This window comes from Raphanus sativus, unplaced genomic scaffold (genome assembly GCF_000801105.2).
Source record: "Raphanus sativus cultivar WK10039 unplaced genomic scaffold, ASM80110v3 Scaffold2133, whole genome shotgun sequence".
Classification (NCBI taxonomy): Eukaryota; Viridiplantae; Streptophyta; class Magnoliopsida; order Brassicales; family Brassicaceae; genus Raphanus; species Raphanus sativus.
The window spans coordinates 5339-17228 of NW_026617442.1; the positions used below are offsets into that span (position 1 = coordinate 5339).

Sequence of the window (11890 nt, forward strand, 5' to 3'; positions counted from 1 at the left end):
TCCTCTGTTCCATGATCCCATCTATTTCTGATCATATTTATTTGTTTGAAGCTAAAATACAGTCGAATATGCCATTGATGATGGATGTATCGTGGAGGAAACTAACTCGCTAAAATATACTTTTTATACTATTCGGTGATTTCGTTGTTACAATATTATTTGCAAGATGCCAAAAGAAAAATATCATTTGCAAATGAAGTTAAAAAAAATAATAGTTTGCAAATGAATTGGTCATCACTATTATTATTTTAAATTACAAATGTCGTTTACGAACGCAAGAAGATGAAATGCGTTGTTATAACGAGCATACATCAACGCGTCCATTTCGCTTCAAATCAATAGCCAAGAGCCCTTTCCGCTACATATACACATTTGTGTATCTATATGTCTGTACACTATATAGTTATATTTTACCAAATCTCGTGTTCATATAAATCTTCTTATCTCTCGGCGTCTTAATTTCAAATCAGGTAATTTCAAAAGCTTGTGTAATCGTGTCTTGAATCTCCTCTACTAATGTTTTAGTTATATGAATCTAGTTTGCTTTTAAATTTTTTAATTAAAATCTTTATGATATTATAGAATGGGTAAGGACAAGCATCACGAACAAGACAAAGGATTCTTCTCACATCATAATCATCCCGGCCACGGGTATCCACCGGGAGCTTATCATCCTCCGCCGCCGGGAGCTTATCCTCCTCCGCCGCCGGGAGCTTATCCACCACCGCATGGTTACCCTCAGCAAGGGTATCCTCCACAGGGTTACCCTCCGCAGGGCTATCCACCTGCTGCTTATCCACCTCCACCTGGTGCTTATCCTCCCGCCGGTTACCCTGGTCCTCACCGTCCAGGTTTTTTATTTAATTTAATTTCTGTCTCGCGTCTCTTTAATTAACCTCGCCTTGGAATTGAAATGAACAGTTTAGTAGTCCGATCGATTGTGGGTTCTAGTTGTATGTTTTAGGTGTAGTCTCATCCAGTCTTTTTTTTTTGTCGACCAGGCTCATCCAGTCTAGGTCTCAAAAAATTTGCACTTAATTTAAAAAGACAAATGTATATCATTTTCTTTTACTGAATCTTGCTTTGTTAATCCAAAGAGAATAGTTTCTTAGACTATATCTTAAGGAATGTGGATTCAAATTTTGTATATGGGGTACGTGCATAGTCTTCTTTTGTTCTTCGTTGGTAAAGGTCTATAGCCCATTATGGTCCATTTAAGTTATTTGAAAATTCCAAGAAGTAAAAATGAGTTTAAGTACTTAACGTATGAGTTTGATTCTCTAAATTATATAAGAGAGTTTATTGATTTGGAGTCATACGAAAGTTTTATGTGTATTTGAAGGTCACACACCTTTTGATTATAAATTGAATTTTGGTTGAGTTGCTTACTGGTTAGGAGTCAGGACTTTAGCAGTAGATTAACTGATTTAGCACACGTTTGCTTGATGCTACGGTTAATTTTCTTAAAATTCGAGAATTCTTTGTTTGAGTGAATTTCGTTGACAAATTGGGTTTCGTCATATCAAACCTAAGAAAACTTATTCTGACTCTTTTTGATGGTAATTACTTGTTTATTATTCAAATATAAATTTGTTGCAGTTTGTGTTAACATATTCAAGTAACATGTGAGTTTGGTTTAGTTTGGTTTCGAGATACATATATGAAACCCATCTGTTTAGAAATAGTTTCGGTTTAGTTCTGGTCGGTTCTGGTCGCTGGTCGGTTCACACGAATCATTTGCACATCTTGGTGACAGGTTTCGGAGGAGGAGTCGGGGGTTTGATAGCTGGAGCTGCAACTGCTGCGGCGGCTGCAATGGGAAGTCACCACGCGGGCCATCACGGTGGTAAGTACAAGAAAGGGTTTTTCGGTGGAGGAAAGTACAAGCGAGGGAAGCACAGCATGTTTGGAGGGAAACATAAGCGTGGCAAGCACGGTATGTTTGGAGGCAAACGAGGCAAACATGGCATTTTCGGACGAAGGAAGTGGAAATGATCATATGAATATGATCTTCCACGATCTGTATGATTTCTCGATATATATTATCATATCGTATACGTAACTACTTAATATTAAGCTTAATATATATGCGTGTGTTTATTATTTGTCTTTTCATGTATCTCTATATATTTATGAAAGAGTGCCATTAATTTGGTTTGAGTTATGACTGGTATATTAACGTTGAAAGTAGATTGTTTGTGGCTAAATATTTTTTTTTGCCGGCTGTTTGTGGCTAATCATTTTTTTGCCGGCTTTTTGTGGCTAAACACGTAACAAACCCTTCCCACGGGACAGTATGCTGTATGGGATTGGTTCTGTAGAGCACTATTGGGAAATATGAGGACTTATTATGTAAATACGGAACATTGGGGTTACTCATATGTAAATACTAGTGAATACTAGGTATATTGTCTTGTATAAGTCAGAACCGTTTGACGGCAGATCAATCTAAGAAAGTTTTTATCGACTTGAGTTTTCTTGTCATGGTATCAGAGCACTAACCTAAATTTTTTAGGCTATTCGATCCTTTTTTCTGTTCTTCTTCGTGTTCTTCTCTTTGATTTTTTCAAAGTAAGATGGCAACAGAAACAAACATGGGTGCTGTTGACGCTCAAGGTAATCCGGCCACAACCACTATGCTGGAGAAGCCTCGTCGCAGGATCAATCCCTATGATCTTTCCTCTAGTGATAACCCGGGATCGATCATTTCACAACCGCAGCTGAAGGGTCCCAACTATGATGAATGGGCTCTGAATCTGCGGCTTGCTTTGCGCGCACGCAAGAAGTTTGGGTTCGCGGATGGGAGCATTCCCAAGCCCGGCGATGACTCAGATGACCTTGAAGATTGGTGGGCGAACAATGCGATGGTTGTCTCTTGGATCAAACTTACTATCGCTCCAGACATAAGCATCACTCTGTCTCATCATGAGGTTGCTTCCGACCTTTGGACTCAGATCCAGAAGCGTTTTTCGGTGAAGAATGGGCAGCGAGTTCAGCGTTTGAAGACCGAGCTTGCTAATTGCCAGCAACGTGGCACGCCTGTTGAAGCATACTATGGGAAATTGACGAAGCTTTGGACCAGTCTAGCTGACTTTCAACGCGCAAAGACAGCAGAAGAAATTGTTCGTGAAAGAGAGGAAGATAAGTTACATCAGTTTCTGATGAGCTTGATGAAAACCTGTTTGGAGCTGTTAAGTCATCACTTCTCTCTCGCGATCCTCTACCAACAATTGATGAAGCCTATCAGGTGGTCACACAGGATGAAGAGTTAAAGCGTGCCACTCGATCGATGGAAGAACGCAATGATGCTGTCAGTTTTGCGGTGCAGACGTCGACTCGTCCACGAGCACAAGCTGATCATCGTGATCCATCAGCTATCTGTACTCTGTGTGGGAGAACCGGCCATCTAGCTGCAACTTGCTTCCGGAAGATTGGTTATCCGACTTGGTGGGGTGATAGGCCTCGTTCCAAACTACCCTCTGCCACGGCGGATGTTTCGAAAGCTCCTGCAGTTTCTCGTGCACCAGCGACGCCGTCCCGGCGTACAGACACTGCTCGTGTGAATCAGATTTCGGCTGGTCCATCTGCAACTGCTGCACCTATGGTCTTGAACGATGATGACAGAGTTGGTTTCACAGGTTTGAGTGATCAGCAGTGGCATACTTTGGTTCACATGCTCAATGAGCGTAATCCGAATTCTCATGATCGGTTCTCAGGTACGTTCTTATCTGAATCTTGGATCATTGATTCAGGTGCTTCGAATCACATGACTGGTACTCTAGACTGTCTCTCCGATATTACTACTATAGTGCCGATTAAAATTAACCTTCCTGATGGTCGTATGACTACTGCAAACCGACAAGGAAAAGTTGATTTAGGCACACATTTACAGCTTTGAAATGTCTTCTTTGTTGATGGGTTACAGTGCCATCTCATCTCTGTTTCTCAGCTGACTCGAGAAAACAAAAGTATTGTACAGCTATCTGATAAGCTTTGTGTTGTTCAGGACCGCATCACACAGACGCTGATTGGAGCGGGTGAGCAGCTGAGGGGTCTGTATTTTTTTAGAGGTGTGGACAGTACGGCAGTGGTAGCGGCGCAGACTCAACACACAGTTTCGTCTGATCTCTGGCACAGTCGTCTTGGTCATCCAGCTTCTAAGACAATGGAGATGTTGCCTTTATCTATTTCTCGTAGTACTGGTTTTGTTTCAAAGACTTGCGACGTTTGTATTCGTGCAAAACAATCTCGTGATTCGTTTCCTTTGAGCATTAATAAAACAACTGCAGTTTTCGAATTGGTTCATTGTGATCTCTGGGGTCCGTACATGACTACTTCTCTGTGTGGTTCACGATATTTTCTCACGATAGTAGACGACTATTCTCGTGCATTGTGGATCTATCTGCTACCAAATAAAACTGAAACTGCTTCTACTCTCAAGAATTTCATTGCCATGGTTGAACGCCAATTTGATACAAAGCTTAAGATCATACGGAGTGATAATGGGACTGAGTTCATGTGTCTCACTGATTACTTTAAGCTTCACGGTATCATACATGAGACTTCATGTGTTGGCTCACCACAGCAAAACGGTCGAGTCAAGCGTAAACATCGGCATATACTTAATGTTGCTAGAGCACTTCGTTTTGAAGCTCATTTACCAATCGAATTTTGGAGCTTCTGCGTTCTTACTGCTGGGTACTTAATAAACAGAACTCCATCAACGATCTTGAAAGGAAAAACTCCTTTCGAAATGCTCTACAATAAGCCGCCATCTCTGGATAATCTGCGTATTTTGGGCTGCTTATGCTATGTCCACAACCAGAGACATGGAGGGGACAAGTTCGAGCCTCGTGGTACTCCATCTGTCTTCCTCGGATATCCGTTTGGGAAGAAAGGCTGGAAGGTCTATGACCGTGAGACAGGAATCATCTCTGTATCCCGCGATGTTATCTTCATCGAAACAGAGTTTCCCTATTTGTCACAGGCTTCATCACCTACCTCTGTGCCTCCTCCACAGGATACATCGCCGCCGTTTGATGATGAGGATGAGATTGAGGTTCCGCCACAAGCGCCAAATCCTCAGACTCCTCCGATACCTCCTGATACTGGATCTCCACCGGTACAAAGTCCTGCAACTAGCTCTGTTTCTCCAGCATCTTCGGTATCTACTCCAACGACATCAGCTAACTCTGCTGCTGATGATACTGAGCATTCGACTGAACCGTCCGATCCTTCTCCTACCATATTTGAGCCGCCTACGCCTCCTACAGAACCTTTACCTACCGTGGAAAAACCTGCAGCTCAACCTCTTGGAAAGGGATGTCGAACGAGAAAGCCTTCTACTCGTTTACATGATTTCGTTACTAACACCACTCACCAAGGTTCTGATAGTGATTTTGCAGACTCTTCGTGGTACCCACTTGATGATTTTGTGGCTTGCTCTCGGTTTTCAGAACATCATCGTGCTTATCTTGCTGCTATCACCGACGCCGTAATTCCTGCTTCGTATAAGGAAGCCTTTGAGGATGAAAACTGGCGCGAGGCAGTTCATGTTGAAATCGATGCTTTGGAAGAATGAGAGACATGGTCGGTCGTTGCGTTACCACCTGGGAAACATGCTCTTGGGTGTAAATGGGTTTTCACCTTAAAGTTTCGTGCAGATGGAACACTTGAACGGTATAAAGCGCGTCTTGTTGTCCTTGGCAATAACCAGACAGAAGGTATTGACTACGAAGAAACATTTGCACCGGTGTGTAAAATGGAATCTGTTCGTCTGTTTCTACAAGTTGCAGTTGCTCGGGATTGGGAGGTTCACCAAATGGATGTTCATAATGCATTCTTGCATGGTGACCTGATGGAAGAGGTCTACATAAAGCTACCACCGGGTTTCCGTACTAAAGATAAGAATCAAGTTTGTCGTTTGCATAAATCTCTTTATGGCCTTCGTCAAGCACCTAGGTGCTGGTTCGCGAAGTTGACGACCGCCCTAAAGGAATACGGTTTTGTCCAGTCAGTGAAGGACTATTCCTTATTTTTCTATAAGAAGGGACCCACTCGCCTACATATTTTGATCTATGTTGATGATCTTCTTATCACTGGTACGTCTCTGGCTGTTATAAATGAGTTTAAGGATTATCTAAGCTCTTGCTTCAGGATGAAGAACTTGGGTGTTTTGAAGTATTTTTTGGGCATCGAAGTTGCTCGGAACTCTTCGGGTATGTATTTGTCTCAACGAAAATACACTTTATATATCATCTCCGAAATGGGTCTTCTGGGTGCACGACCTGCTTCTCATCCCATCGAGCAGAATCATGTACTTGCAGCTGTTCAAGGTCCGATCTTGCCTAATCCGACTCAGTACCGTCGACTTGTTGGGCGTCTGATCTATTTGCGTACAACGCGACCTGAGCTCTCTTATGCGATTCACATGTTGGCTCAGTTCATGCACTCACCACAACAGGAACATTGGGACGCGGCAATGCGAGTTGTACGCTATCTAAAGAGCTCACCCGGGCAAGGTATTCTTCTCCGAGCTGGCCAGGATTTAAAGCTCACGATCTGGTGCGATTCGGACTGGGCAGGATGCCGCTTATCTCGAAGATCTCTTACTGGTTTCTTTATACAGTTGGGCGGGTCTCCTATTTCGTGGGGAACACAGAAGCAAGGCGTCATCTCACGATCATCTACTGAGGCCGAGTATCGTGCCATGGCAGACACGGTGTGTGAGGTACTATGGTTACGAGAGGTTCTCACGTCACTCGGTGTCGACTGCACAACTCCTGCGAAGCTATACTGTGACAACAAATCTGCGATCTACCTCACTGCAAATCCCGTATTTCATGCACGGACGAAACATGTTGAGGCTGACTGTCATTTCATTCGCGATGAGATTGTCAAAGGCGTCCTCAAGCCAGAACATGTCTCCACAACGAACCAGCTTGCTGACATCTTCACGAAAGCTCTCGGCCGAAAAGAGTTTGAATCATTTCTCTGCAAGTTGGGTATTTGTGACCTCCATACTCCAACTTGAGGGGGGATATTGGAAAATATGAGGACTTATTATGTAAATACGGAACATTGGGGTTACTCATATTTAAATACTAGTGAATACTAGGTATCTTGTCTTGTATAAGTCAGAACCGTTTGACGGCAGATCAATCTAAGAAAGCTTTTATCGACTTGAGTTTTCTTGTCAAGCACCGATCTTTAATCTCTTTCTACTACTAAATTTTCTAGATAAGTTATTGGTGCGTTTAGTATTTCTCGAACCCAAGATTTTATTCTTTTTAACAATTTTCTTTGGTCAATTGGTGACAACTTATTTTGTGGATGGATTGTTAAAAGGATAAAGTCCTGGATTCGAAGAACACTAAGTACAACAGTAATTAAAGGATTAGATTAGTGTTCTGCAGAACTGCCTAGAATTTATGGGACAGTCTGTTACAATAAAACTTAACTTTTATGTCTGTGAAAACAACTCGTCCCGTGGATTCTAGGTTGGTTCTGCAGAGCATTAATACCATTTTTTACACACAAAACACACACATACACGATTACAAATTTATGTGAGACATCCACTTTTTTGTCTCACTATTTCAACTGCTCCCACAAACACATTTTATGTAAGACCCGAACCTGGATCCCATGATCCAACCAGTCCAAGTGCTTACCTAAATGTCTAAGTGTAATTCAGCCGGTTAGGTCCAATAGTTTATAAGTCATTTTCAATTCATTTGAGGTTTATAAACAACAAGTACAAAGCGGAAGCATGAAGAAAAGATCATTTCATATATATAAGTCAATGTGATCCATACAAATCATTCAATCCACACAAGTTGCACAATAGGCTAACATAAGTTCAAACTAAACTAGACACACATCACACATCCATCCACGGCCAAGTCTTCAAGACTCCTTAGCTTTACCACGATCACTGCTTGTTCCTGAAACCAAACCCATAACACATTTATGAACCGATATCCTAACATCAATCTAATCAATACATGGTTCCGGACCCTAGATCACATCTAAGTCCCAAATCTGACCACCCTAGATACTCGGCCAAAAACTAAATAAAATTCATGATAAATCCTGATAATTCTAAACTAAGAGAATGGTCCAAGCGGATTCCTCAGAACCGGTCTCAATCATATAGATCTTGACCATGAACCGCCAAACCGGCCACCTTGAACCATCTCGAAATCCATGTTAGAAATTCAATCTATCACTTTGATAATTCCTTATAAATCCCAACTAAGAGATTACAAACGCCAAACCCCAATAATTCCATCAGGAACCATGAGATCGGACCATACCTCCCCAACCAAGGCCATGGAGAGATTACGCTGACCAATCCAAGGCCTGGGGGTCTATCCGCGGGTTTAACCCTCAGATTACATCAGAATAAAGTAGAAAAGAGATTGACAAAGAGAAAAGAAGAAACGGATGCAACCAACTCATCATGGTTCAACCGGCCAGACCATATAAACACATGGTCTTGGACGATCACCATCCGGAGTGCATCACTACCTTAGGCGTGCGTTCCTCTGCGCCTCCATCCTTCTCTGTTTCCTTCCTCTTGTCCTTATCACTTTGCCCGCCTGCCATAGCCTTGCCTGAACCCTTTTCACCGCTTAAATCACACCGGACCACCACACGGATCGCTTCACACCGCCGGTCTCTTCTCTCTTTCTTTCTGGTGTAATTTTGGCAGAGGTTTGCCTAGTCTTTTCTCGTGATCCAAATCGATGTCCAGAGTCTCCTATTTATAGGAAATGACTTCGACAGCAGTTTGGGTGAACGGTTACACGGTTTGGGCGAAAAGGCACAAACAGTTCCTTTCACATCCCTTCGGCCAAACCGTTTCCCAACTGCCTCCAACCGCTCCCCTTGATCGATATCCAGCTGCCAATACTCCACCAGGTACCTAGCTCACTTGCCAAGCTCCATGGCCTCACCTGACCATGTCACCACCGAGCCGGACCCGTAACCGCTCATGGTCCGGTCCAACCGCCCAAGAGCCAATCACTCCGTCCAGCTGAGGTGAGCTGGTCACTAGCTTCCCCAGCTGAGTGAGCTGACCTTCCAGATACTGGAGCTGTTCTAGACTTGCCTGAGCTACTGTGAGCTTGCCTCACTCCTTTCCTAGCTGCCCGAGCTACCAAAACTCAACGGCCAGCTACCATAACACTTGTTCCGCTCCTTTGAGCTTACCTTTCCTTCATTCTGGTTAAGTCTCAGCTTCCTGATGCACTTAACCCCACTTCTGGACCATGATACGCTTGCCTTTAGGTCTCATGACCTGGCTGGTGCTTGTCCTCGCACCATGGCCCATCCGGATGGCTTTACCTAGAACTTGGGACATGACAAGTCTCCCCCACTTGGAAGGAACTCGTCCCCGAGTTCATACTTGATGGTTCACCATCCATATACTGACTATACCACTCAGGATACTCGGCCTTCATCCTAGCCTCGGTTTCCCAAGTGATAATGTCTTTGCCATTGAACTCCCATACTATCTTAAGCATAGGAACTGTCTTCCTCCTCATTGCCTTTTCCATTCTATCTATGATTCGAACCGGCCTTGTCTCTAAGGTTAGGTTCTTACCAAGATCTTTTGGAATTTCAGGCAACACAATGTCCTGGTCAGTCAGACACTTCCTTAGTTGAGACACATGGAAAACATTGTGATAAGCATCCATATCAGATGGCAAATCCAACTTGTATGCCACTGCCCCAACTCTCTCAAGTATCCTGAACGGACCAAGGAATCTTGGGTCTAGTTTCTTTCTTCCAGAAACTCTGGCCCTTCCCTTGAATGTAATCATCTTGAGATAGATTAGATCACCAACCTCAAACTCAAGATGTTTTCTTCTTTTATCAGCATAACTCTTCTGGCGGTCTTGTGCCTCCTTCATCTTCTCCTTGACTAACTTGATCTTCTCAGTTGTCTCCTCAACAATCTCAGGACCTATTATGCTGCGCTCCCCCACTTGGGTCCAGCATAATGGTGTCCTGCAAGGCCGCCCATACAATGCTTCATAGGGAGACATGCCAATACTGGTGTGGAAGCTGTTGTTGTATGCAAACTCCACTAGTGGCAAATGCTTCTCCCATGAGTCTCCCCAGTCCAGTACACATGCCCTTAGCATGTCCTCTAGAGTCTGGATGGTCCTCTCTGATTGTCCATCCGTTTGGGGATGGTAGGATGTACTCATGTTCACTCTAGTTCCTAAGGCTTTTTGAAAACCCTCCAGAAGTAAGAGGTGAACCTTGGGTCTCTATCAGAGACTATACTAGCCGGCACTCCATGCAGCCTTACTATCTCATCAATGTATATCTTCACTATCTCATCCACTCCATCACCCTTTTTGATTGGTAAGAAGTGTGCAGACTTGGTCAGTCGGTCCACAATCACCCAAACTGCATCCTTCTTACTCCTTGTCGTTGGGAACCCAGTCACAAAGTCCATTGTGATGTGATCCCACTTCCATTCAGGTATAGGGAGGTTTTGAAGTAAACCACTGGGAACCTGATGCTCAGCCTTGACTAGTTGGCAAGTTGGACACTTAGCCACCCACTCGGCCACATCTGCTTTCATCCTCACCCAATGGTAATACCTCTTCATGTTCCTATACATCTTGTTCAGTCCCGGGTGTACTGAGAACTTAGACTTATGAGCTTGCCTCATAATCTCTTCCTTTAGTCCCCGGTCACTCGGAACACTCACACGCCCGTGTACCAGGATGGTACCATTGCTGGCCGTCTGGTACTTTGTCTTATCATTCCTTACAACCTTTTGCAAATTCTCATCCAAGCATTGCGCTTGTCTGATCCTACTCAGGAGATCAGCCTGATCCACTGCCTCCAGTCCTAGAGGTTCATCCTCACTGACTAAGGTGTTTAGATTCAAGGACCTGACCATCCTTCCAATACATCAGCTTCTCTCTCAGCTGACACTTCAGCTCTCCTCCGGCTCAAAGCATCTGCTACCAGATTTGCCTTGCCCGGATGGTAAGCAATGTCCAAATCATAATCCGCCACAAACTCCATCCACCTTCTCTGCCTCAAGTTTAACTCAGGCTGTGTAAAAATGTACTTGAGGCTTTTGTGGTCAGTTAGGATCTGCACCTTAGCACCATAGAGATAAGATCTCCATATCTTCAGGGCAAATACCACTGCAGCCATCTCCAGGTCATGAGTTGGGTAGTTGCCCTCATGCTTCCTCAGTTGCCTAGAAGCATAAGCAATGACCTTCCCATGTTGTGTGAGCACACAGCCTAATCGAGTGATGGATGCATCTGTGTAAACCACATATGGTTGGTCGGCCTCAGGCAACACTAGCACTGGTGCACTATTCAACATGGTCTTTAAGGCCCGAAAGCTCTTATCACATGCATCAGACCATGTGAACCTCACATCCTTTCCGGTAAGTTGTGTCATAGGTTGTGCTACACTTGCAAACCCCTTGACATACTTCCTGTAGTACCCGGCCAAAACCCAAGAAGCTTCTAACTTCAGTTGCATTCTTTGATCTTGGCCATTCTTGTATACACTTGACCTTCTCCTGGTCAACAGAAACTCCTTCCTCAGACACAACATGGCCTAGAAATCCAATACTCTTCTGCCAGAAACTGCACTTGCTCAACTTAGCAAAGAGTTGCCGCTCCCTTAGCCGTTCCAGCACCAACCTGAGATGTCTCTCATGGTCCTCCTCAGTCTTAGAGTATACTAGTATATCATCAATAAAGATGATTACAAATTCATCTAAGAAATCTCGGAAGATGCCATTCATCATCTTCATGAAGGCTGCTGGGGCATTGGTCAGTCCAAATGGCATGACCACAAACTCATAGTGGCCATACCTTGTCCTGAATGCTGTCTTTTT

At 43.8% G+C, this 11890-nt stretch overlaps 1 protein-coding gene across 1 annotated transcript; it reads left to right on the plus strand.

Moving 5' to 3' along the window:
* Positions 1–309: 309 nt before the first annotated feature.
* On the plus strand, positions 310–2164 carry LOC130505261 (glycine-rich protein A3-like). Its single transcript, XM_056999866.1, has 3 exons — positions 310–470; positions 583–851; positions 1757–2164. Exons 2-3 carry the CDS (start codon positions 584–586, stop codon positions 1993–1995), a joined length of 507 nt encoding a protein of 168 aa, XP_056855846.1. The 5' UTR covers positions 310–470; position 583; the 3' UTR covers positions 1996–2164.
* Positions 2165–11890: the final 9726 nt, after the last annotated feature.

Excerpts from the sequence above, each read along its gene's own strand:
- LOC130505261 (XM_056999866.1), top strand. The coding sequence starts at position 584 with ATGGGTAAGGACAAGCATCACGAACAAGACAAAGGATTCTTCTCACAT. Across the intron at positions 852-1,756 it reads CCCTGGTCCTCACCGTCCAG|GTTTCGGAGGAGGAGTCGGG; the intron begins GTTTTTTATTTA and ends TCTTGGTGACAG.